This window comes from Pectinophora gossypiella, chromosome Z, assembly GCF_024362695.1.
Source record: "Pectinophora gossypiella chromosome Z, ilPecGoss1.1, whole genome shotgun sequence".
Taxonomy (NCBI): domain Eukaryota; kingdom Metazoa; phylum Arthropoda; class Insecta; order Lepidoptera; family Gelechiidae; genus Pectinophora; species Pectinophora gossypiella.
The window spans coordinates 15,690,370-15,718,119 of NC_065433.1; the positions used below are offsets into that span (position 1 = coordinate 15,690,370).

Below are 27,750 nucleotides of genomic sequence, written 5' to 3' on the forward strand. Positions count from 1 at the left end.
ACAACAAGAATACTTAAAAAGAAGAAGTTGTAATAGAACTTGCCTGTCCTTCTTCCAAGTTGAGCTCATCATCGCCTTCGGCATCATAATCGTAGAGCGCGAAGCAGTAGCCCAGTGTAGGCAGATCTGGTTTGGCAGCCTCGGCCTTTGCTGGCTCAGGCTTCTCCTCCGGCTTGGTCACCGGAGCTGAGATCACCGAGATCTGGTCGGGTGACTGGACCACGTCGGCGTCCTCGCCTTCCACCGTGTAGTCCACAGAGGAGAAGGATATCTGGCTCACCAGCCCCGGAGCACTCGAAGCCTGTGAAATAACCGTTGTTTATAGGTACATTGTTTTAAGTCAACGCGATTATTATAACGGGTTTCTCATATTTTCTCATATCCCTACTTTAAACGTAGTAAGAACCCGTTATTATGTTTTAATTATGATAACCGTTGTTATTATAAAAACCTACTGTCTTTTAGGAAGTAATGTAGGTACGTAAATATTATTGTGGCAGAGCTGAAATCGAAGACTTCTGTCTTCTCTTATCTCAATAATCAGTTGAATAAATGTATGTTCTGTTTGAATAAAGCAGATATAAGTACTTAAGTATAACCTAACATAGCATCACGCCTATATCCTTAAAGGGGTAGGCAGAGGTGTATAGTATGTACACCCAACTAGCTATAATAAAATGATTATTACCTGCTCACGATCAACATCAAGGTAGTTGTGGGGCACGTAGCCCTCCTCCCCGCGGTAGTTGCGTGCGCGCAGCCAACCGTCTCCGTCGCCTTCACCGACCACCTCTAACTGCTCATTCTCAATGATCGACAACTCATCCGGGTTTTGAGCCTATAAGTGATTTTACACATCTGAGTCGTGACGGTACATTTATATTACCATGCAAATCTTACACAAAATGCTATGTAAAACTGCATTTTTTATATGTTGTTTGGATCCCTTTATAGTGGAGTTAAGTTAGAATTAAGTTTGCAGTAAAAAAAGTTGGAATAATTAGGTAAGCAAGTGAAAAAATTACAGGGCTATAATACTACAGAATCCACATTTTTAACAGCATTTGTGAGATCGCTTCCAGGTAGTAGGAGAGCTAAAATGGCGACTTATACACAGTGCGGCACGCCGCGCGCCTGCGCAACGTGTCACCCCAAGCGTCACGTATGTTTTACGTAGAAGAGATCATGTGCTCACATTCGGCGCTTGCGAGAATTTGTTGCGGCGGACGACGTCGTGTATGAACGTCCACAATCGCAGCCGCGGTTGTGGCTGCCGCTGGGTCACCATAGCAACGGATACAATACCGTGGATACAACATGACTCACCGTGTAAGAATACAGCGCAGTGCATTTGTAAAGAGATGGGGCCGGCGGCTCGGCCTCGATGACGGCCTCAGTTTCGGGTTCACCCCAGTTCACCTGAGTAGGGTCATCCCAACCCACAGTCAGTGACTCAATGCGCATGCGCTCCTCCTCCAACACAGCTGTAAATGATAACATTGTTGAGTGTCCAAAATATTTACTTTTGTCGCAAGTAAGGTAAGTACTTGCTTCCTACAAGAACAAATTAAATCAAAATATTAGAATGTATATAAATTGAAAACGCAATGATTTTCTACGTTTAATCTTTAGAATAATAAATATAACTTTGTAAAGAATCGAATCAAATTGGTTTGTTTAGCTATCAAAAAAGCAGTCTATGTTTGCCTTTGGGATCCGCGTTCCTAATAAGAACATTTATAATTTAAGTACCTAAAAAACAATATGAGTGATCTCACAATACTTTCCACTGCTGAGCCTCCCCTCAACCAGCTCAAATAATACCATTATTATAGATTTACCTGGATGTAGGTAAACGAATCGCTAGGCTTAGGTGGAGATGGGCAGGGCACTTGGCAAGACGGGAAGACAACAGACGGACTAAAGCTGTTACTGAATGGTGGCCAAGGGATGGTATGTGATATCGAGGCAGACCACCAACCCGGTGGTCACATGACATTGTGAGGTATGCCGGGAAGCAATGGATAAGACTTGCACAGGACCGGAAAGGATGGCGTGAAAGAGAGGAGGCCTATACCCAGCAGTGGGTGGATACAGGCTGAGTAGATAGATAGATTTACCTACTTAACAGGATTATTTTGTAATAACTAATTGGCATAATATTACATAGGAATAATCACAAAAAGAGCAGAAATTATAAAGTGGGTTTTATTATATCATATAGGTAGGTTTTACCATATAGGTAGATAGGTAGGTACCTATATGAAACCGAATATTAAAAATAAGTAAGTCTAAACTAATAAACAAGAGATTTTTAATAATAATGAAGTCGTTTTTAATGTGGCATGCATGAAATATGTGTCAGCAGATGATATTAGGAGTGATAAAGTCAAACGAAGAATATGGATAGGTATCAATAGATCGTTCAGAATTAATGCGATGTGTCTGTTTACCATCGACATCCTCGTCGTGGTCATCCTCATGCTGTGACCCGGAGGTGGTGCGCTGGTGGCCGGAGGTGGTGGCCGGAGGGGCCGAGGTGGCCGCTTCGCCGTCTGTGTTATCGCTGTCGTAGAAGGAGTCCGAGCTCGGGTGGTCCTGCGCAATGTAGCCATCGATCAATTAGCCATTTTATTAAAAAAAAGAAAACGTAAATACCGATCAATTTACTTATTAAAGTGAAAATTTAATAATAAATCGAATATTTACGACATAATTAGTTACATGGATCAAAAATTACGAACTGTTAATTACTAAATTACTTACTACAAGTCTTAAACCAATTAAAATGATTTTTCTATTTAATTTATTTACATAATAATTTAAATTAATAAAAACACAACAACTGTGTGACGTCACGAATAGTCACGATGTAAGTTTTCATACAAATTAGTAGAGTTAAAGGTAAAGATCGGAAGTATGAAAAAATATTTCGGAGTTAGTTCGTCTATGACACTACGATGTTGAAAGTAGAGAGGAAAGATGAAAGAAAGAAAGAAGGGGAGGGACGCTTACACTCACAGCGGCTCCAGAGGCATCGGTCCTCACACTGAGTAGACTGCTGCTGCGGGGCAGGGTGTCTTGCACTGCGAGCAGGTCTACTTCTTTCAGCCACTCGTCCACCGGAGCGCCGCTGTTCCGCAGGCACTCCAGGCGCGCCTCGTACTTCACCTTGGAAGTCTCCGAGCGACGGATGGTGGCGCGCAGCTCATCAAGGCGGACCTCCAGTTCCGGGCCGTTCGGGTCGTTCGGATCCACCTAATAATTCGTGAAAAACTTTTACAAATTAAATAGGGACGTATTTTGAAAGTACGCTATGCTAAAACTGATCAGGGAGTCTAAAAGGCCAAATTGAAACAATTAAATTTTAAATTTGAGCTTAAATAAATATACCTGTATTATGGCCCTATCCTCCGAGAGTTTATGTACCTATGTGTATAGAAATAAGGTCATGCAAGTATCCTGTTACCTTCTGCCCAGCATCACGCATGGCCTGATACAGATGGATCTTGCGCGTAGCATCGCGCACGAGAGCGGTCTCGCGCACGACGCGCGTGGCCCAGCGACGAGCCTCCTGCGCTAGCGTCTGTACCACGGACTCGTGGTCCATCGTCACCGTGTCTACCGGGTCGTTGTCGCACGGCTCGTACTCGTACTGTAAGCAAAATACGTAACAAGTTAGATGAGTCCTGTGGCAGGGCACAGGCCGCCACTAAACCTGTGGAGAAGCGTACTTACCACACGGTGCAAGTGTTTGGTAGTAGCCGGGACCAAAGTACGGAATTATCTTACTTTATCTGACAATTAGGCGGGGGCTTGTCTACATATCCATGTGACAGACCGTCGTAACATGTAAATTCACGTTAAAGTCGTAAAACGTCACGACTTGCATCGGTTCACGTCGCCGACACCGTGAATTTCACGGTTCTATCTAATTCAGTAAAATGGACTCTCATTTTTACTAAGTATATCAGTAAAATATCAGTTTGCTAATTTGTATAGTTATCCGATGCAATCAATTACAATCTCGCGTTCATCGAATCGAAAGCTCGAGAGTTTATCGAAGCATGCCGTACGTGTCGTGTTAACGGGATGTTATTGAAGCATGCATGGATTTCTAGACTAACTTTACAAGAAAGCATGATGCGAATATTATCACAGTATCAGAGTAACGTATTAAGTATCCAAGTATAGATGTAGGAAAATATAGGAATCATAATAGTAGTCGCAACTTGGTGTTCACAAACTGTTTACAAGTCAAACTTTAAAAGGCTCGCTTATTTTTCGTTAAGTATCATGCAATCCCATTCGTGTCTTACAATGTCTTGGGAAATTAGCTAAATGTATGTAGGAAAGTGAGAATACTATGGAAGGATAATGAATGGGAATTTGATTGTTTATGGTATGAAAGGAGGATGGTTAATGAATGGGGCGTAAGGCAGTTTTAAAAAGTAAGAAAGGAGAGTCTTTGGTGCGATGTCGGTCGGGTGAGAGGATTTTGTTTTAATATAAGGTGTGTGTAAAATAAAAGGAGTAAAGACTTAAGATTTAAAATATATCATGTGCTATTTCTATATCCCACATGTATGGAACATTCTTGGTTCCTGGCTCTCTTCGGTTCACCAAAGCTGTTATGAACTTTCAAATAATGCTGCTGACCTGAATGTGCTGCTTAAGAACCGGATAGTAGAGGTACAGGCATTGTAAGTTGTACTCGCGGGTGAGCTGCTGGGCCTGGTCGCGGATCTTGCCGAACGAGTGTTGCGTGGCGGAGCAGGTGAGCAGCTCCGTGCGGCCCATCAGCGTCAGGAACTCGGACACCTTCTCGTACACCGACGACTCCATGCTCTGCATGCAGGACTGGAGCTCCACCAGGAAGTAGCGGTTCTGTTGGAAAAAAACACGGTGAATAGGAATTCAAATCTGGGTAGCTGACGTTTCATTCATAATGTATAACTTTGGACATCACCGTGAACGTTGTGTCTCGTAACCTATTACATGAATCCTCAAACACACATAGCGGGAACGAAACTGACTGGTAAAACCTATAGAACTTTAGTTTATAAACTCGAAACAATGAAAACAAAACAAATTACAATCAATAAAAAACAAGTCTCAATAAAAAAATAATCAAAATCTCATCTATCCCAAATCTATTGAATTGGAATTACCTGGTGAGCATTAGCAGCGGCAATGCTGAGAAGATAGTCGTTCCTGGCGCCCGTGGACTTCTCCTCCAGCTGATCTCTCCTGGACGAGACTTTGGCGCTGTTCTTCTGCAGCGATGTTATCGACTGGAAGAAGGATCCTTTCTTCTTCTTCAGTCTGCGAATGAGACTACATCAGCGCATATCCAGTCCACTTTATACACACCTACTCGTTTCTACTATGTCACATAAATGCAATTTTCGATACAAATCGATTTGAGAAGTCTTACTTTTTAAGCAGCCCTACTTCGGCTACATTAGTAGACGAATGACGAGTCACTTGTGGACTTCACTTCTTCTCTTATACAGAGCATGCGTCTGTGAAGGTACATTAGTAAAATAAAAGCAGGCTGCCCAAGTGAAAGGTAGCGCCTGCGCTACTTATCCGTGAGAAAGTCATACTCGCACGGGGTTTCTGCATTTAAATGACAGACTGAAAGCGAAATGACTAATACATACAAACATAAAGTCACACCCGTAATCCTGAACGGGGTAAGCAGATCCCCGAGTAATAAAAACCTTGCCAGTATTGATACGGAATCTTAGGATAGTTATTTTGGGAAGGGCATATCAGCCTTTCGCCCATCACAATTGTCCATCATGTTATCAGGGATAAAATCCCTCTGTCGGTTTATTCAACATGTGTAACTAGTACATACATACATAAACTCACGCCCGTAATCCGTGACGGGGTGGGCAGAGCCACAAGTAATCAAAGTGAACTTGCAGCCATTGTTGATACCAAGCCCAAGCCCTAAGATAGATGGACAAGCAGCTGAACGAGTTGTATGGTTTTTTATTTCGCTTTTTTAATTGGACTAGTCCAGCAAAAGATGCTTATAATATAGCTGTAATAGATAATAAACTTGTTTACAGAATATTAGTACTTAACGTTAATAAAGTAGTATTTACATTGGCACTTCTGACACTCCCTATAGTACCTACCTACATCTGATCTAGAACGCTGAAGTTCTTTAAGCCGATGCGTTTAAACGCTAAGGATCATCCTTAGCCAGAATGGAATTTAGACTTGTGCCAAAGAAAATTACACATAGTGTTGTTGAAGTGGGTTTCGGGAATGGAAGGAAACTCACGCAGTCCAAGGATAGCGAATTTATTCACGATACACACGGTACACAATAGATACTTAATAATAATTATAAAAAATATGATAAATATGCACAGAGACGGTCCAACTCAGTCACTGTGACTTCTTTTTATTACGCACTTTACCCGTCTCCTGAACGGTACACAGAACACTGCACTGCACTGTTACTTCACTTCCACTATTTCTTTACTCTCAGTTTTTCACTTCTTCTTCCCTCTTCGATCACTTGCACAACACTTCAAAAACTGAACTGACTTCCCGCGTCCCCCCCCCCCATCATTGTACGTACACACAAGCGTTAAGTGTGTCGTTTCTTTTCGCGTAGTGTTTTAATCTGTGACGTCGTCGTCACAGATTAAAACGAATGCACGCTGGTTTGCGTAGGGTCTCCCGCGCTTATAATTACGAATTAAACGCGGTGACCTACTTTCTTATCTATGTCTATATCAGAATACATTAATTGCTTAAAACTTAAACTTGTACTTCGCGCTTTTAATGTATGTTGTGTTTTATTCCAATGACCCTTAGTGCACCTCGATATGGAGTATCGCGCCGCCAGTCGCTCCGCGCATCGCGCCGCCAGTTGCTCCGCGCATCGCACCGCCTGTCGCACCGCGCATCGCGATGCCAGTTGCGCCGCGAACCTGGACGCCAGCCGCAGCGAGAGTCGCGATGCCAGACACGCCAGTCGCGCCATGCATCGCAAAACCAGCTGCAGGCACACCGAGCATCGCGAAGCCAGCTGACCCCATGATATGCCTCGCGACGTCAGCTGCAGCCACACCGAGCAATGCGACGCCATCTGCAGCCTTGACGAGTATCGCGACGCCTGCTGCATCCATGTCGAGCATCGCGAAGGCAACCGCAACCGCGCGGAGCGTCGAGGGTACAGCCGCAGCCGCTCCGAGCGACGCGGCACCAGCCGCAACCATTCGGAGCATCGTGATGCGAGCTGTTGTAACCTTACAGAACATCGAGTCACTGCTGTGAGTTGTGACTTCGCAAAAGTTCCACTGGCGAGCACACCGGGCGCCGTTATAGGGGGGCGCCAAAATCAACGAAGACACGACCACCCTAGCCAGCAGTCCCGGGTCTGACGGAGAGCAACTAGATTGGGCACACCTGCCCTGGACATCATAGAAGTTTTAAGAGGCACTAAAATTATAGTTTTAAAAAAGAAAGCCCCATTCACCAACTACTAAGTTAATATCTATATTTGCCGACATGTTGCACAAATCGCAACATTGCAATTTTATCTTATTAACTCCTATTATGGAATCGGCGATGTAGAACTTTATCGTATAATATATACCTAATAGGGAGGTAAATCATTAGTGCCCTTGTTTATTAAGCAGCCGCAGGAGATTGTTGTTAAAGTGCTACCTTGGGGCGATCTGGTTGGCGATAGTTATCCGCCTCCGCTATGTGAACGAAGCGTCTTTTTTAAATTATATTTTTTGCGCCCCCTGAAACTTCCATTTAAAACGTCCGGGGCAATGTTTAATCGAGTTGCTCCTCGTAAGATCTATACATAGGTATATACTATATACATATACTATATATGTATTATACTATACTTATAAAGTGAATCAGTAATCTGTGTTTTTATTCGTCCCTTTGAAGTTGGTTTGGTCATATTTAAATACTTGCAGTAAAAAAGACTAAACCAACTTACGAATCTACCTCGTGTGAACACGTATTACGTTTACAATCCTAGCCAACTATAGAAGCTTCCGACCGGCCTAATGCCAAGCGATCTTAAATTTGCGATAGGTTGGTGTAACAGACGGATAAGACATAAGGAGTTAGGGTCCCACAAAAAAAAACAAACTAAAAAAGAAAAAAGCAAAAATCAACGAGCATAGACTTAAGGAATAGATTAAGGAGCAATTAATCAAGTAATCCAACAAAAAAAAATAAACTAACGAAGGTGCGGGACCGCTGTGTCTGCAGTCTGTAGTACAGAGGGGGTTTTAGTAGGCGCGAGTCCCACATAACCCTGTCGTTCGTGCGACTGGGTATGCATAAGGCATCTCCCCCTCTATAAAAAAAGAAAAAAAAATAGGGCCCTTTGAAATCGTGTATTAGTGTAATAGCGGCATCGGAAAGTAGTTCCCGCCAAATAGTTAATGCCATTTGCGGCAAATCTACAATAAGTCACGTCAAAGAAAGTTAGAAAGTGGAAGAGCTTACTTCTCCTCGATGTCCTTGGCTTTGTCGCGCACGTCGTGGGCCGTGTGCTCCTCGTCGAAGTACATCTTCTTGTTCTTGTCCACGTCCAGCACGGTCAGTTGCAGCTCCTTATGCGCTTGCGCTAGTGTGTCCGTGCACTGCACACCACATATATTTGTTAACTAGCTTTTGCCCGCGACTTCGTCCGCGTGGCGTGTTATATAAGAGAGAGATCTTTGTGTGTGTGGGAGTGCATACTTATGCAGTTTAGATTTTTTATAAGTACAATTTTTTTCCCAATAACTCCCATTTTTCAAAATACAGCCAAAAATAAACTTTATATTTACTAAGGTATGCATGCATGCTAGATTGAATCAATTGATTGAATTGATTTTTTTTTAATTGATTGTTCATTGAGTTTTCATTTTAATACACACTTCCTCTCTTCCCTTCAACGTTGCTGTGCCCTACAGGGTCCATGTTTTAGTTCCTATGCCTATGTAACACCCCATTGTACTACATGGAATGCAATAAATAATTTAATTGAATTGAATTGAAAACATCTATCTTACGCGGTTTCGATTTTTTCATACAAATGTTTTTTCCCGCTAACTACCGTTCCCGTGGGAATTTTGTAATATCCTGTTGCAACTAAGCTTTAAGTTTACTAAAGTACCTGCATGCCAAATTTCAAACGTCTAACTTGAGTGGTTTAGATTTTTCATACAAAAGGATTTTCCCGCTAATTCCCGTTCCCGTGGGAATTTCGGGAATTCCTTTCTTAGTGCACCTCTACGGTACCTATGGTACCTGCATGCCAAATTTCAAACGTCTAGCTTGAGTGGTTTAGATTTTTCATACAAAAGGATTTTCCCGCTAATTCCCGTTCCCGTGAGAATTTTGGGAATTCCTTTATTAGTGCACCTCTACGGTACCTATGGTACCTGCATGCCAAATTTCAAACGTCTAGCTTGAGTGGTTTAGATTTTTCATACAAAAGGATTTTCCCGCTAATTCCCGTTCCCGTGGGAATTGAAATTCCTTTCTTAGTACACCTCTACGGTATCAAAGGTACCTGCATGACAAATTTCAAACATCTAACTTGAATGGTTTAGATTTTTCATACAAAAGGATTTTCCCGCTAATTCCCGTTCCCGTGAGAATTTCGGGAATTCCTTTCTTAGTACACCTCTACGGTATCTAAGGTACCTGCATGACAAATTTCAAACATCTAACTTGAATGGTTTAGGTTTTTCATACAAAAGGATTTTCCCGCTAATTCCCGTTCTCGAGGGAATTTCGGGAATTCCTTTCTTAATGCACCTTTACGGTACCTAAGGTACCTGCATGACAAATTTCAAACGTCTAACTTGAGTGGTTTAGATTTTTCATACAAAAGGATTTTCCCGCTAATTCCCGTTCCCGTGAGAATTTCGGGAATTCCTTTCTTAGTGCACCTCTACGGTACCTAAGGTATCTGCATGCCAAATTTCAAACGTCTAACTTGAGTGGTTTAGATTTTTCATACAAAAGGATTTTCCCGCATTCCCGTTCCCGTGAGAATTTCGGGAATTCCTTTCTTAGTGTACCTCTACGGTATCTAAGGTACCTGCGTGCCAAATTTCAAACGTCTAACTTGAGTGGTTTAGATTTTTCATACAAAAGGATTTTCCCGCTAATTCCCGTTCCCGTAGGAATTTCGGGAATTCCTTTCTTAGTGCACCTCTACGGTATCTAAGGTACCTGCATGCCAAATTTCAAACGTCTAACTTGAGTGGTTTAGATTTTTCATACAAAAGAATTTCCCTTCACTACTCTGCTCCTATTGATTGTAGCGTGATGAAAGGTATACTATAACCTGTCCAGGAGTGTGAAGAATAATTGTACCAAGTTTCATTAAAATCCGTCTAGTAGTTTTTGTTTCTATAAGGAACATACAGACAGACAGACAGACAGACAGACAGACAGACAGACAGACAAAAATTTTACTGATTGCATTTTTGGCATCAGTATCGACCACTTATCACCCCCTGATAGTTATTTTGAAAAAATATTTAATGTACAGAATTGACCTCTCTACAGATTTATTATAAGTATAGATTAATATTATAGCACTAAAGTTATGTACTCAACACGGAAAGGAGGATTAGTCACTACTAATTTGAGTTAATCCAAATTCAATTTTTGGTAATAGCCTTGGTGGTCTAGTCGTTAGAGCGTTAGGCTTACGATCTGGAGGACCGGGTTCGACTCCCGATGGGGAGATTGTCGAAATTACTTTGTGAGACTGTCCTTTGTTTGGTAAGGACTTTGCAGGCTTGAATCACCTGACTGTCCGAAACTATCAAAAATGTCTATAGATTCTTGTCTGACTAATTATTATGGATCCGCAGGAGTTTCATTAAGCATAAGTTTATTATGTTTATTGTTTGTATCGGTACAAAACCAAAGGTTCATCATGTCCATTTTAGGACTTCATATCAAGTGTGGGTCTAAGTTATCTTCAATTACTTGTGGCTTTGCTCACCCCATTAAGGATTACCGGCGTGAGTTTATATGATCGAAGTAAGTACTTGAGATTCATTCGTGGAAATACTGTAATGCGGGATGATTTTAGTCCAAGAACTAACTTTTTAATAAACTTGGACTTTATAGCCCTGTCACTTGAGCTCGGGGGTTTAAAAGGCCACATCGAAGCAATTCATATAAAGAAGGAATACTTATTGCAACTTGTCATATGCGCATATAAAAGTAAGTGCGCAATGCAAACATAACTAATATTGCTTTTTTAGGTGAATAGCTTTAATGTGACTTTTTAACCCCATGATACTTGCAGGATGTTTTAATAATAAGATCGTCTAAGCTTAATTTAAGGACCTCCGTGGTCCAGTGGTTGAGTGTTGGACACACGATCCGGAGGTCCCAAATTCATATACCAGTGGGGACATACTAAAAAAACACTTTGTGATGCCTAGTTTGGTTTGCACATTGTATTGTAGGCTGATTACCCGATTGTCCGAAAGTAAGACGATCCATGCTTCGGAGAGCACGTTAAGAAGTCGGTCCTAAGAACTAATCACTTAAGTATGTAGTCGTTACACGGGCTATGCCAGAGGCCTTTGGCGGCTCATTAGTAACCCTGACTCCATTCGAGAGAAGGATTTTAGAATTTAAGAAAAGTACATTGAAGTGTTTTTACACTAACCTCTTACTTCTATTCCGTGGTGATTTTAATAGGTATAGACTTTTTATTTCGCGCTAATAGGTAATCACCATCATCATCATCAGCCGTACGACGCCCACTGCTGGGCATAGGCCAGGCATAGGCAATCACCATACCAAATTGTAAATGCTGACGATTCGGAAGAATTTGTATGTGCATTAAGTTTCAAAGTAACTCAAGAAACCAATATCCCTTTCTGCCTTTTCTGCAGGTTTTCTCTTCATTTAATAGCATTTGTTATAATGTGCGCTGAAAATAGATTTATTGCTCCGGAGCATACGACTAATTGATTTACTGGTGCGGTTTTTATCTTAGTACGACGTCGCTAGTAATGCTGTTATGGTGTGCTGCAGCCCCGTCCCATAAGAACAGAACAATAACTTCTTTAATTAAGCCACTTTCACACAGAAGCATCCAGTAAAACAGATCGCTGTATGAAAGAGCACTAATTTTGCTCCGTACATAATAGTTAGTGAAGCAAATACCTATGTATTTGCTGTTTACAGAACTGAAGGGAAGACGTGTGTTATAAATATAATTAGCTGTTTATGTTGTACTTTACACTCATGTACTTAACAGAGCTTTTGTTATGCGCAACACTTTTCACTACATCGCAGCTGATAAAGTTGTCAACTCTTTGAAGAGTTGTCTATTCTTTGAGCTCGAGTGAACTGAAAGGTTTTATAAAATACCAAGTCGGAATATGAGCTTAAGTTATTCATTCACTTCCATTGTATGTAGCTGTTCAATACTTCTTATAGTTACGGTATCGTTTTACTAACATTGTAAAGTTATAACATAGAGTAGAATAGAGGCTGACACTGGCTGTGTAAGTACAGAGCCTGCGTCAGGCCCTATTCTTTTCACAATCGTTTGTAAGAAGCTTACAAGACGCTTGACGTGGTCTTCTCTAAGTATTATGGTAGGGTTGGAACGCCGTGAATAGAACGCAATGCAAAGTCAGGACGACAGACTTTTTAAAAACTCGAGTACTTTGTGTCGATGGTACAATACAATACATTCTATTGCACTTAACTTTTGAAGAACTACTAGGGTGGTGGAGTATGCTACGGTCCACATGGAATTCATATCGGGTTGATTGAGGATAAGAATGTACCTATGTTACGGCTGAATAGACGTTGAGCTATATCAAGGCTTTATAGATTGGTCTCTCTTCTTGGTAAAATGAAAATTCCAGGAAATACTTCCTCATCTCAAGGAATGTTTTGTCCGTTTAAGTAATCGTGTATTGTGCAGTATGAGTATTGTTTGCTTTGTGCTCTGTTGTGTGCAGACTTTATTAATTTCTTATTTCATAATCTGACCTACTTATAATATAAGTTTAATTAAAAGTGAATAATTTGTTACCTAATCTGGTGGATAGAAGGGACCCCCATTCCCAGCCGTGGGAAATACATACCATGTCATATTCACATACATACCCATACATTACAGGTATCCTTAATATCCTTTTTTAATTAATATATGATATATCGTTAAGTCTTTGTGAATTGCAACTGGAACACAGCGCGTGGTACATTACTATCGATGTCTGTGTTTCGAGGAAAGTCACTACCGTTTTATGATAGCCGAGATAAAAGCACTGAATAAAAAGCAGGTATTTTTGTCCCACATTTATATATGTAATAGATATTTTACTTGTTAGGATAATATATATACGCTATAACAACACACATTCTACGAAAATTACAAATTGTTGGAGGCGATGGTTGCTCCGGTAAATAAAACCCTTCGAGATGTTGTTAGAATGACTGTATTGAAAAATGGACTGTATTGAATAAATAGGAAATATTTACATTAAGTTAGCGAGAAAAGAAAAACATGCCTCATCGGCAAAGTCCGTGGCGTAAGTACCGTAATATTGCCATAGCAAAATATATTACAGTAAAATTTATAATTAAGACTTTGATGTTGCCAACACAAATTACAGGTCAAAGGTCACAGCCTCTCAGAGTTTGTTATGCAAACAACTAATATAGGCGCCTACTCTACGCAGTATATCTCAAGAACGTACAGATTATTATAAGTCTATTAAATATTTCCCCCACGACCTTTGTGCAAAATATCGTCTTCTACAACTTTCCCATTCACTCCATAGTTAGTAATAATTTTAAATAAAATGCATTACATATATGGTCAAAAGACGATCTTTGTGCGCGATTTTTCTAATATTAAGGCGGCAAAGATAAGCAAAGTTGGAATTCGGAAAGGCTAAAATCTTTAAAATCACCATAATTTTCAAAACTCCCAGGAATCTTTGCAAGCAACCAGTTTAATGACCACCAAATTCAACTACTTACTGACTAAGATAACATTTGTTTATCATCCTTGTGTTACGAATTTCAATATCTAGTCTCTAAGCATATTCTTTCTACAATGAATCTGTTATCGCATCTATTATTTACAGAATTAGGTGTACTTCGGTATTAACGGCTTCGTTTGCTTGTTTTCTGATCAACAACGCAATCCAGATTCTAATCATATACCAAAACGGGTGTACAAAGTTTATACTATTCTATTCTCTATATCTGGGGTTTGAATAATGAACTGCTGGATCTAGAATTCAAAAAGCTCAAAAATGTGGTTTATAAATACCTTGTGAACATATTTGCAAAGATATACCTACATAGACATTAGTACGTTGTAGAAATTCACTTCCGTGTGTCTAATGCTGTCTAATGGCACATGTTGAGGCAAAAGTAAGAAGACAAAGGTGAATTACAAAAGCCAAAACAAACGCGTCGGCACTGAGAACGGTATCGCAAAATGCTGCTAAATGATTTTATACATTTTTTTCTGGATAAAATAAGTAGTCTTCTATCTTGGCAAAAATAAAACATTCAGTTACGGAATCTATAACACGACAAAAAAGAAGATAATGTGCCATTTTATCATTTCGATGGCTAGTCCGTAACCCACTTTCATCTCGGTGTTATCATTTCGGTGGAATCGGTGGACTGAAATGCCAATAACACTTCACGGGTGATATATAACAGCGAAATGGTAAAACCGTTTCATTCATTTCAGTGGGCTAATTATCATTTCTTTGTACTTTGTACTTTCGTTTGTACTTATCATTTCAGTGGATTCATAAACAAGCAATCATAAATAATCGTATTCGATACCTACTCACGCACATACTTTAAAATAAGTTAAAGTTTTATTTGTTATGAAATATGTGAAGAAATAAAAAAATCTCACGGAAATGATGAAAAAAATAAACTTGTTGAAATTCAACCCCAGCTTACAACTATCAGAAACTGTTAAGTACCTATTTTATTTCCTTCTTTTAATTTGATCTCGAGTAACATTTCCAGTATTGAGAAATTTGCAGGATGGCAAAGCTTTAAGGTGTTAGCAGCAATGTAATTAGTTGAAGGAAACAGGAAACAGGAAGCGGATGACGCTGGCAGCGCCTGTAGCATCGTTCAACTGCGGGAGCGATAGACTGACAGACGGATAGTTTTAATCCTTACTCAATAACTTGCCTAAAATTATCGGCAATGCTTAATTTGCTTTTATTTCAACGGCTGGCTAAAGTTATAAATAATTTAGTAAATTTAGATCAAGATAGCATCAGAAGTCACTAACATCCTATATATTTATCGACATAGATTAGAAGCCTCGAATGTGAATGATAAAGTCAAGTAAAGAGTCGTCCGCTACTATTTCTGACGACCTTCATGTAATATTGGAGAGTCATTCAAATATTTTGGGACGATCCCGCTGTCCAGCTCGACAAGAACCCACGATGTTAAACTTAAATAGGTCAGAATCGGTTCGACTTATTTACTCAGAGTTGACTGAGCTCCATGTTTCTAACCACTGGCAAATGAGGTCAACCATACAGAGCTAATTTGGACCTCGACAGTACGTAATTTTGCATTCTGGAATTTCAAATGTCAATGCTAATTGACGGGATTAATGTATGCCACTTAAATTAAAGTAAAATTGGTCGACGTTGCTAGCAGAATTTGCTGTTAATACATTACCAGGGTTGTGGTTATTCTGTTTATGATGGATGTTTTCTACTGAAATATAATGCTGTAACAATGTTTTGGTACTCAATGCAAAGTGAATTGTTCATAGAATGCGCCAATATAAGAAGTCGGGTTAGCCCTGTTGGAAGAACCGTTGACTCTGACTGTGAGGTCGCAAGTTCGAATCCCAGCATGAGCATAAAACCAATAATTGTCTTTGTTTTCGAATTCATTAGGTCTTATATGATTATCACGTGCTCAGTGGTGTAGGTAAATATCGTGTGGAAACCCACGTCCCTGAGAAATGCGTTTCGTAGGTACCTACGTGACCTAATCTGGAAGGGTTTTGGGCTTCACCTTCGCTATTTGTAGGATCTGGATAGGCGCTTCTATAAAAATCGGCACTGTTAATTCTTCAGGTTAGGTAAGCGAAAATCAGTGTTGCTAAGAGTGGTATTTCTACTATCCTTCGCAACAACATGCTGAGTCAGTCCCTTTTCCCTGGCAGTGTATTTTTGATTTGTATACTTATCTTTATCTTCTCTACTATTGTACTGCACTGTTTTGGGAATAAAGTTATTCTATTCTATTTAAATCAAGCTTCCAAATCAACGCAATCCAAAGATACAGCCATTTTAGTCTTATTTTCACACATTTCGTAGGGGAAGCAAACCTATGGGATACCTATTTCCTAAAGACCTAATCATCAAATTTGGCATAAAGGATTTTTTTTTGTGAGATACACGAACAAACCCAGAGAACAAAAATTTAAAATTTTAGGTAAAGGTTTTGGTACATACTTTCTTGGCGACATTGAGCTTATGCTGCCGCAGAAACTTGGCTTCGTCGGCGATCTGCTGCTGGAAGACCTCGACAGCAGCCAGCCGCGCACGCGCAAGCTTCTCGTTCTCCTCCAACACCGTGCGCCACACGTTCCACATGTTCCTGCCCACGTCACACATTAGTAAGTAAGTACATTGTCTGCACATTGACATTCTACATCAACAAACGGGAAATCGGACCTACCCACTTGAAAAAAGCAAAGCTAAATCTATTTAAATGCGATCTAAAAGAAAAAAGCATTTTTTTAGATTGCAGTATCTATTTACATTTTAGAGAATAAGTAGGCTTCAGTGTCATTGAATAAGACTTTTTACGATATATTTTCAATAATAGTCTGGTTTTTTCATAGTAGGTGAATTCTTCAATTTAAAGATGACCAAATTCGAACCTAAACTTAAAATTTCAAAAGTACTCTTGTATAAGTCACCAACTGTCTTATAAATATCCATTCATCGAGACATAAAGTAACTATAGGTATCTAGTTGTAACGTAATATTGTTCTTTCTAATGATTTCTAATATTTTTTATTACTTAATTTTATTAATTTTCTAATAATTTGTGCCCCCGCATAGCAGTGCTAAGCCAGGTTGATTTAAACCCAGTTGTATCGAAGCGTTTATATCGCACATCGCATTAAAAGCTAATGCACGCAGAGGTTGCATTTTTGTAAATTTTAACGTTTCTATATGTATATACTTAGATCAGATTTTCTGTGACTTTTCTCTTTATTACTATAGGATAATATAGAAACAACAGGCATATGGTGGGTGGTATAGTTCCAAGAGATTTTTCAGTAATTGAATACAATTGCTTGTTTGAACTATGTGCGATATAAGCGCGCATTGTCGGTAAATGGGTATACAAAATTTCACTTCTTATCTAATTACTATATAGAACATATTAATGCAATAGCCTCGCAAAGTAACATCCCAATGAGTAATATTGGATACAGATTATACAAAAATCAATATTGTTGTTAGCTTTATAGCAGCCATACTGAAATCCTTTGTTCAATCTTTGTAGGTTTAATACAATTCGAAACAATAAAAATAAAACACTAAAAAACAACCAGTAAGGGATGTAAGCTCGATGCAATTCGCTTCGAAATTCAAATTTTTTTTTTTTTAATTTTATAATTTTTTTATTCACTTAATAATTTATACAATTTGTCGCTTAAAATTACGAATAATTAAAACATTTAAAATTATAACACAAACTATGACTAGTGAGTCAGTCTAAAATACCGCCCCCTCTCGTACCCGGTTCAAAGGTGCCCATTATACTGGCCGCGTTACCGCGCACTATTGCCAAGGAAACCTGTTGAACCAGGAACGAGCTGGCGCGGGGGTCACTACCGCGGTCCCTCAAGCGCCTCCCCAAAACACGAATAAAATCCTTGGCCGCCGAGCACCACACACCCGAAGTCTCGACGGCAAAAGGGACAAAATCGTGGGTCCGCGTTAAGTCCCCGTATTTCGCCAGCTTTTGGCTAGCAGCCCACTCGGCAGCTGCCCCTGCGGTTCGAGTAGTACGAGGCAGGTGCGTTGCTGCAAACGTGCAAGCACAGGTGACGTCCCACAATAAAGCGCGCCCCCTCTCCCAGGGTATGAGCGTGAGCCCATCAGGCCTCTTACCGTCTGTACGGCTTAGACCCGGCGGTTCCAACTTGCACGGCACGTCGATCGACGCCAGTGCACGGCGGATGACATCATTGAGCGCATGATGCCGGGGGTGTCTTCCCGCGCACTTTAGGCAAGCGAGGCCGTGCCGCCCATCAGAGCCAACCGGCTTACCACAGCGGCATGTATGTGGCTCACACATTCCACACCCCAGCCGAAGGGCAACTCCTATCCTCAGGGTGTTATCGTCCAAGAGCGTGCCCACGTGCGGCGAAGGCAGGGCGTGAAGCCAAGCTCCGGACTCGGGACAGAGGGCCGCACGCAATCTGGCCAAGTCCGCCCCTGACGACAACTCCATAAGGTCCGCAACAGCTGATTTGGCCCAAAGGTCGTCCCAGTTCCTCTGATACTGAGGCTTTTCGGGGGACGTGGTATTAGGGCAAAGCGCATTCCATGCTGATTGGGCTTCGTCCGCAAACGGGATCCTGAAACTGTCACCCTCGAAAAAGATAATATTAGTGACAAGTTCCAGTGAGCCGTTTGCCGAAGCCAAGAAAGCAGACACCCCGATATCCTGCACTCGCCTCACCCCTAAACCTCCATGACGAACCGGAAGACCAGCCTGCCTCCACTCCCGTTCCCCCAGGCTAATGTTAATAATATCTTCCAGAGAGCACCTGAGAACTTCGTCTATGTCGGCAACCTCTTGAGGAAATAACCAAGTAGGACTGGTTCTTATTAAGTAGGTGAGCTTTGGAAGAGAGAGGCTACCCCTGAGAAGAACCAGGGCAACGTGAGCTGACAGGTGCTTTAGCTCCGCGTGTCCCCTGAGCAGCAATTCTTTTTTTTCTCGGAGCGCGGCGGAAACCGCGTCGGGGAAGATTGGCGCTCCTAAAAGCATAAAATTGTCTTTAGTGACGACCCTTAGGCCAGGAATCAGGTCTTTAAAAGTTGCCAAACCAGCCATCGCCTCGGGCCCGCACGGGAAAATCTCGCATTTTGCGGTATTAACCTTGAGACCCATCTCCCCAAGAGCCGGAAACAGGCGATGAATGTCCCGCGCGACTACATCTTGCGGGCCGCCGATAGTACCATCGTCCAAATACCAAATGTTTAAAGGCGACTTCAGGGATTCAACAGCCTTATGAATCGCTAGGCTAAAAATAAGAGGTCCCAACGGGTCACCCTGCTGGGCACCAACCTGCGATTCGATGGAAGAGTCGTCGAAAAAAAGTTTGGACGCCTTTGCATAGCACTGGTACACAAACGGGTACACCGACGGGATCAGGTCTTTCACCTGTGCGAGAACGGTATCCCTCTCAACGCTGTTAAAGGCATTGCAAACATCTAACAAAAATTCAAATTGTAACATGTTTTGTATCTTTATCCTATTTATCAGGTCTATCTGTGTATCATTATACATATATTTACCAACAATATATTGCTCTTTTGTTAATTTCTAGGCTGCTATGCTTGCGTAAGGCCGGGTTTCCACTGACGCGGAGAGAGCGGAGATGTGCGGATTTGACCAATCATAGCGTTCGAGAGAGCGAAAAACGAAGACGCTCTGTCACTCTCTCCCACACGGTGATTGGTCCATTCCTGCACATCTCCGCTCCTCTCCGCCCATCTCCGCGTCAATGGAAACGCAGCCTAATAGTGTTCGATGGTGATACGTATAATATCTTTGAAATTCACCACTTCCCGGTGCCAAGTTGAGTAAGGCCGCTTTTATAGGAAAGGGACGGTGAATCTTCTTTTTTGACTTATCGTAGTTTTGGCGCATTTATCATTAACTATTTGGTCGGAATGTCACACCTCGCCACTACGCAAAGTTAAAAAAGACACTCAAATACTTACTTAAGTAGGTACTTAATGATTTCGAACTACTTACATCAATCCTCAAAGATTTTAAAGCATTTTTCTCACTACATCTCTATTGGCCCCGATTCCTGCAGACACCTCCTAATTTTATTTTAAGTTATAATACCCGTCATTTTCTTATCCGCCGAAAAGGAAAGGGACGGATGATTGTCAACAAGTTAATTTTAAAACGAATGAATAACCCGGGCGAATAAAATAAGCATCTCGGTGGTATGCAATCCATTTGACGTGCTGACTACTTAACTCTGTCAGGTTAATGGCCGATGTAAAATTTTTAGACGGTTGTTTTGGATTTCTGCTTAAAATTGACGTGTGTTCCATAAATTTTATGCCTGTCGATTACCCGTCCCTTTCTTTTTCAGCGGATAAGAAAATGGCAGGTATAACTTAAAATAAAATTAGATGGCGTCTGCAGGAATTAGCACAATTGTGTAACTAAACACTCTTAAACTATGATTATCAATATTTTGTTGGCGGCGCTTAAGTACAAGCAAATGGTGAAAAGTTATGTTATTGTTGTGTTGGTATGTGTTGTGTTATACAGCTTCATGTTCAGATTAATGTTTCAGATGAGTTTCACTTCAACAATGGACGTCATCGTTAGTATGGGACTAAAGCTCGGAACAGAAAGTAGACTTGATACTCCCAAAAAGGGTCAAATCTTTGATTAATGTGGAGGTACGATGATCGCTTCACTAAACGAAAATGAATATTATCTATATACGTATATCTAATATATTGTAAATAACAAATACTTCGCAAATCTATGAGCTAGTGTTGACAGTCGAATATCAATAAATACTTAGTATCGATAAACTTTATTTTTCGGTGAGGTTGGCTTCTACGTGAATGGGGTTATCATACCCATTGTTATTAAGTAACTATATATTTGACACGAATAATTGTTAAAATCTATCGATACCACCGATAACTACCAATCTTTCTTTTGATAGGCTATCGAATCGTTATCGACGCAACTCTAATGTGAATTGTATTCAACATACCAGTCCTTTGATCTAACTTACAAGGAATCTACACCAAGCTGGCTGTAGGAAATAATAGGTTTCAAGAAGTATAGTCACTTTTATAGATTCCAGCACTTTACAAGTACATAATAAAGTATTTTTAACGGGTCGTCTCGGGATAATAAATACGCTCCTTAAAATAGTTTTCTATGTCTATGTTTCAGGAAGTATATTTCAACCGCAATGAAAACATGTATAATTTGCAAGGTGTTGTGCGAAATAAACGTGTTCAAATGTAATGTGTGAGAATAAAAAAAAGAGAACCTTCTAACATTCAGAGTTAGCTCAGTGTAAATAGTACTAACAGAAATGGACGAAGGTGGTCACAACCTCGAAGCTCAAAATCAGACGGTATTACCACAGAATACATTATAGTACCTACTACGTACAAACAGGCCACTCGTGACATTTACCTCCCCCCACCGAAACCAAATACCGCAACAGTCCCCGCACGCTACTTACACCGCTACCTTTACATAGTTTTTTATGGTTTCATATCGGGATTAAATAATTAAAATATTTACATATAATCATTTCACTAGATAAGTATGTAAGTATAAATTTTGCGTAGACGTTACCTTAGTAGTCACTCACACAATATACGCGCGTGTACTAACACAAATCCAGTCTATTGTTCCATACAATCACTCTCCAGTGTCCGAGGTGTGGTATAACGGAGTATATATCAAAATTTGCCACGACTATGCAAACTTACGGTAACTCAAATATGGAACACAATATCCTGGCAGGTGCATCTTTGTCAAATGTCCCGTGAACGAGTATGTGTACTAGCCACTGACATCCTATACGAATCAATGGTACTAGCGGTTATAACATATTACACAGGCGAACTACACTGATGGCCAATTCGAGTTGCCGCTTCAACGTCAAATCTGAAGGAGTAAAGAGGCCACGTTGAAGTAATTCATCTAATAACATCAAATTAAAAATTTAAAAACCCCCGACCAAAATAAAGTACTCTAATTATTATGACAAAAGGTTAAAAATGCTAAACCCTATAAAACGCAAAAAAATAACTTATCTTGTGTAACATTCCTATCACACTTAACAAACGACCTGATGACCTTGAAGACCTGAACCGATTTCTCGACTGAAATACCTTTCAAACAAAAAAGCCACATTAAAATCGGATCATCCGTTTGGCAGCTACGATGCCACAGACAGACACATACACATTTACACAGACACGTCAAACTTATAACACCCCGTCGTTATTGCGTCGGGGGTTAAAAAATCCAAATTGCTATTTTACATTCGTTGACATTACACACTTACCTTTATTTTATATTATGTTTAAATGTAAAATCTTAATATTGCTATTCGGATTAAGTGCCTCAATGTGCCCCTTAAACTCAGATTTGAATTATCCGCGTTATTTCCATCATGATACTTTATTCAAGATTTGACTTTTTAATACAACGTGAAGTATAGGTACATTCACTTCCTATAAACTCGAGATATATTCAACACAGCTTTAGCTTACGAAGTTTTCCTTTAAAATTGTCTTTCGTAACTACTCAACCTAAACATCGTTCTTTCTAACATTAGTTCTTTTCTAATACCTATTGTACAAAACTTTATATTTTAAACGGTCCCGATAAGAATGTTTTCCTGAGCTAAACTTACCTCCTGCACATTCTAGAAATATCTTCCAGCTATCTAGATAGCGATGTCACGTTCAGTAACAGGTAATTATTTCCATGCAACTGCCAAGAACATGGTGTCTTTATCCATAATAACTAGGTAAGTATCAACTTGAAACCACCTCCTACATTTAGAGGGGTAGTGATGACAATCGATGTTACATAACTGAAATAACCCCGCCAGTGCCTTTATGAATAAGTACGCAAGTTATGAAAACGGAATAATGTTATGATGCAAACAAACGCGTTTTATCGGGAAATGGAATCGAAAAAAAGTATTTTTCAACTGAAATAAATAGCGAAAGCTAGTACAAGAAACAAGTAGCGATTTTGTTTTTAGTTTATTTCGTAATATTTAAATAATTGTAAGCTCTTGTTTAATAAATAATATTAATAAATAAACCGGCTATATAAATAATACGGACAAATAATAATTACAAATTCCGATACAAAACTAACGAAATTAATGAACATACTTACTGAAAAAAAAAATTTGGATTATGTTGTATATTATCATTTTATAGTTTTACATGTGCATAATAATTTTGTTTCCTAACTTTTTGTAACTTGGGTAATTGGTTTGGTTATTTTATAATTTTATATATTAAAGCTATTTTTAATTATCGTTTTATGCAACGCCAAGAGTGAATAGGCAACAGTTGCTCCCGATTCCTGCAAACACCGCCTAATTTTATTTTAAGTTATATCCGTCATTTTCATATCCGTCGAAAAGGAAAGGGACGGATGATTCACAGCTCTTAATTTTAGGAAGAATGAGTAAATGAATGTGTCGGGTTATTTACTGATGTAAAATTTTTAGACGGTTGCTTTAGATTTGTGCTTAAAATTGACGTGTGTTCCATAAAGGAGATCATCGGATTTCGGCCCAGAAGTCAAAGTGCCGGCCAAAAAATAATTTTGCTATATTCCGTTAGATCTTATTCACTTGAGCATTTATTACTATGGCACCAAAGCTGTAGGGTCAATATCTTCGGTTTTATTCGAATTCAAAAAACTCTATTTTTCATACATTTTTGGTCAAAATGTAAAGTGCCGGCCAAGTAACAATAATGGTATATATCCTTAGAACTTATCCGTCTGAGCATTTATTACTATGGCACCAAAGCTGTAGGGTCAATATTTTCGGTTTTATTCGAATTAAAAAAACATGAATTTTCATACATTTTTGGTGAAAATTTGAAGTGCTGGTCAAGAAACAATATTGGTATAATCCGTTATAACTTATCCGTTTGACCATTTATTATTATGGCACCAAACGTCTATGACCATTATTTTGACTTTTGTTGGACTTTACATTATAGTTTCTGTGTGAGAAGTGCCGGTCAGCAAAAAACACATGTCAAAGCTATCGAGAAGATACCTGTAAACATTATTCACTATGACAAAAATGAGTTTGCCTTTTGTTAGATTAAAAAAAAACTTGATTTTTGATTCATTTTGTAAAAAAATATAATAACACACACGTATAACAGGCACGTTATGTAAAGGATCGTCAAAATGTTTATTACTATGGAATTAAACGTCTATGACCACTATTTTGAACTTGATTCGATTTTTCAAAAATCTGGTGTTTTCATAGATACCTACACACATTTTTGACACATTTTTATAAATTAAAAATAGGTTTGAGTTTACGCTTTAGAAGCTACTTTTTTAAGAAAAGTGTGTATACAAGGAAAATAGAGTGGGGTGATAGATGTACTACGTTATCGGCCGAGTAGCACCAGGACATTGTGATCGGCATACATGCAAAGTACAACTGCCCGACTCCTGTCTTCCCTTACAGCTACTTCAGACGTCATGCCAAAATACGAGTTTCGTCACTAGATGGCAAGCTTATCTTTGGAGGGTGGTAACCATCTACGGTCATAATAATTCAACCTAAACTTAGGCCGTAACGTTGAGTGGAATGCAAAAACTACAGCCAACGTCATATCTAAAATCAGATGGTATTAATATAGAAGTTCACCTATCAACACACAAAACAAAAACAAAAAGTATTTATCTGACTAATAACTAGTCATTGGGAAAGCTCTGCTTGTTGTCATTGTTAAAATGTATAAAAAAAAATTAAGATTTTAAAAAGTCCAATAAAAGCCAAAGTCAAAATAATGGTCAAAAATGTTTTGCGCCAGATTATTAAATGTTCAAAGTTGTATTAAAGGTCGTTTGTTATCCGCGGTATCGCAATTTTTGCCCAAAGCACTTTATTTTTAAACAAAATAAATAAGAAATCAAGATTTTCAAAATAAAATAAAAGCCAAACTAATGATCGTACACGTTTGGTGCTATAGAAAAAAATGATAATAGGCATCTACTCGATACTGTCTACATGCTATTTTTGCTGGTCGGCACTTTTCACATTTGAACTAAAACGTAAATTCCAATAAAAGTCAAAATAATGGTCATAGATGTTTGGTGTCATATTAAAAAATATTGAGAAGCAACTATTAGACGGATTCGTCGTATTCTTTTCGATTGCCGGCATTTTAACATATTAACCAAAACGGAAAGTCCAATAAACGTCAAAATAATGGTCATAGAAGTTTGGCGCCATACTAATAAATGTTCTAACGGTCCTTTGTAATACGCCTGTATCCCCTTTTTCCAAACGGACACAATATTTTTTTTTACAAAATGTATGAAAGATCGTGATTTTTAAAATCCAATTAAAGCCAAACTAATGGTCATACACGTTTGGTGTCATAGTAAAAAATTATCAGAGCAATCTACTCGAAAGGTTCGACACATTTTTTTTCTCTGGCCGGCACTTTCAAATTTGGGCCGGCCAAAGTATGGAGAGCCGATGATCTCCTTTATGCTTGTCAATTACCCGTCCCTTTCCTTTTCGGCGGATAAGAAAATGACAGATATAACTTAAAATAAAATTAGATGGTATTTACAGGACTTAGCACCAGTATCTAGGTAAGCGTGTGCCAACTTCGACCACATCGTCGCTTACAATCAGGTGAGATTGTGGTAAAATGCTTACCTAATATCTATAAAAACAAGGTTTACTTACTTAAATAATTTTATGCTCAAGCTAAGCTCTGATCATAGAGAGCTATAAATAAAATGCACTTTGATGGTTTTATCTCTAGACTAAAGTAGTGAGGACTGAATTTAGCACGTGATCCTTATCAAATCAACCAATCCCATTAGGGATAATGTTTTTTTTACTTCAGTTCGTTTTCGTATCTGAATTCAAAACTGCAGTCTTTACTGAAACTTCTCTTTGATATTATTTTTAGTCTGTATTTGTAATTAATGATCGGCACTTTCGCATTAAAAGAACTTGTGTTTATTGAATCAATTTGAGATAGAAAAGCTATTGAGTGACTGTATACTTATTATTTTAGTTTGAAGATGTTTTTGACATAATATTCAAATGCTTTTATTTAGAACACCTAAAAGATAGAGTAAACATAACTTAAGCTAACGATTATATTCCTACTTAGGCTAGTCAGAGGTACATTCTTGCAAGATGAACTGGGCACCCACGCTTCACCTGAGCTTTCCGTGTGTGGTCTTTATTTTGTCTGTGTAATTTCAAAGTGAAAGAAAAAGAGACAAAGAGAAGTGTGTCAGGAATGAAATTCCTTAATCTCTGTTTAGCCCGGTGGGGAAAAGGCGTGAGTTTATGTATGTATGTCTGTAATTTCATTGTACAGGATTACTTACCTTCAGACCTATTTATGAATAATTACATACATAATCGCAAACTATCGAGTATAAGTACACCATTAGGTTCGTTAATACTCGTAAAAGGCCTAACGTACTTAAATCGATAATCGATAATTAATCTATAATTTTGTTCTGCTGCTATGATTGCCAGAAGGGGAGCGCATTTACTCACAGTTAATCAATTACATTGGCTTTTAACCCATTAAAGCGAACTAGAGTTGTATTTTTTAAAGAGTTCTTCGTCGAAAATCACAGTCTAGTCAATGCGTTTGAAAATATACTTCTCATCAAACACTTCAATTTTTGTTGAACATAAAACGAAAATAAATAAATTTAAAATTTGCATTTGGAACATCGAAATAAAGAATTCGCAGCCTTATACTTAATACCCGATTTTTTTATTAACAATATTTGTAAGGATTACGTATTAAGTATTTGTAAGTATTAGTTATCTACTATTTTTCTGATAATAAAACATGAACTAGCGAAGTATTTCGATTTGACGAGACGTGTATAACGACCGAGTATTTTACATAAATTACATCATCATAACATATTTATATATGCTCTGCGAGTATATTCCTAGCTGCTTATTATACAGGCGGTGGGGTGGTAACCATACATGTACAATTCATAACGTCTATCACAGACAACCAATACTTACGAAGAAGGCAAATTGCGAATGAATACAAAGGCAATCACCATGTCTTTTGAAATCAATGCAAGTATGTTAGGTGTAAGGTAGCTGCACGGTTTGACCGATAGTAACCCGAGAGAGATCGCTACATTATGAATTGTGTTATACGAGTATTTGCTTTTCTATCATTGATGAGAACCACAATTTTTTTAAAGTAATCCGTAGAACATTTTTTTATGGATTCTTAGTAATTTTTATTCTACTTTGTTTACATTTACTTAATTACAAAGATGTAAATAAGGTTACAGAATTTAAACAATTTTACATACTTACTTCGATAGAATTGAGAATATATGAGAACTTTTTGTGAATGGAATATTACTTTCAGCTTCTTTTTATTCCAAATAAGATGAAGGAGTCTTTACGAGGCAATTATTAGTAAGTAGTCTAAGTAGTAGATAGTCTTTATTTGGCTGTAGCCGAATGCACGAAACGATAATCGATATTCGTATTTGATGTGTTGTTACGGAATTAGCATAGACTTACAATATGATTTTTTTTCGCGCTTAATACATCACGCCAGTTTCCCGTGAGGCATGTTGCTACAATCCTGAAATTTCCACTTTCGTCTCATCGACTCCCATCAGTGTTCATTCACGCAG

At 39.0% G+C, this 27,750-nt stretch overlaps 1 protein-coding gene across 1 annotated transcript in view; it reads right to left on the reverse strand.

The window, feature by feature from the left end:
• Positions 1-27,750, reverse strand: part of LOC126379845 (protein nervous wreck) — a 69,253-nt gene that overhangs the window by 8,016 nt on the left and 33,487 nt on the right. Inside the window, exons 4-13 of the mRNA XM_050028790.1 lie at positions 16,512-16,656; positions 8,509-8,645; positions 5,172-5,325; positions 4,660-4,887; positions 3,470-3,655; positions 3,022-3,258; positions 2,454-2,598; positions 1,327-1,484; positions 689-838; positions 44-301 (exon numbers count right to left, since the gene is read on the reverse strand). Coding sequence (XP_049884747.1) covers positions 44-301; positions 689-838; positions 1,327-1,484; positions 2,454-2,598; positions 3,022-3,258; positions 3,470-3,655; positions 4,660-4,887; positions 5,172-5,325; positions 8,509-8,645; positions 16,512-16,656 — 1,798 coding nt within the window. The remainder of the gene's footprint in view (positions 1-43; positions 302-688; positions 839-1,326; positions 1,485-2,453; positions 2,599-3,021; positions 3,259-3,469; positions 3,656-4,659; positions 4,888-5,171; positions 5,326-8,508; positions 8,646-16,511; positions 16,657-27,750) is intronic.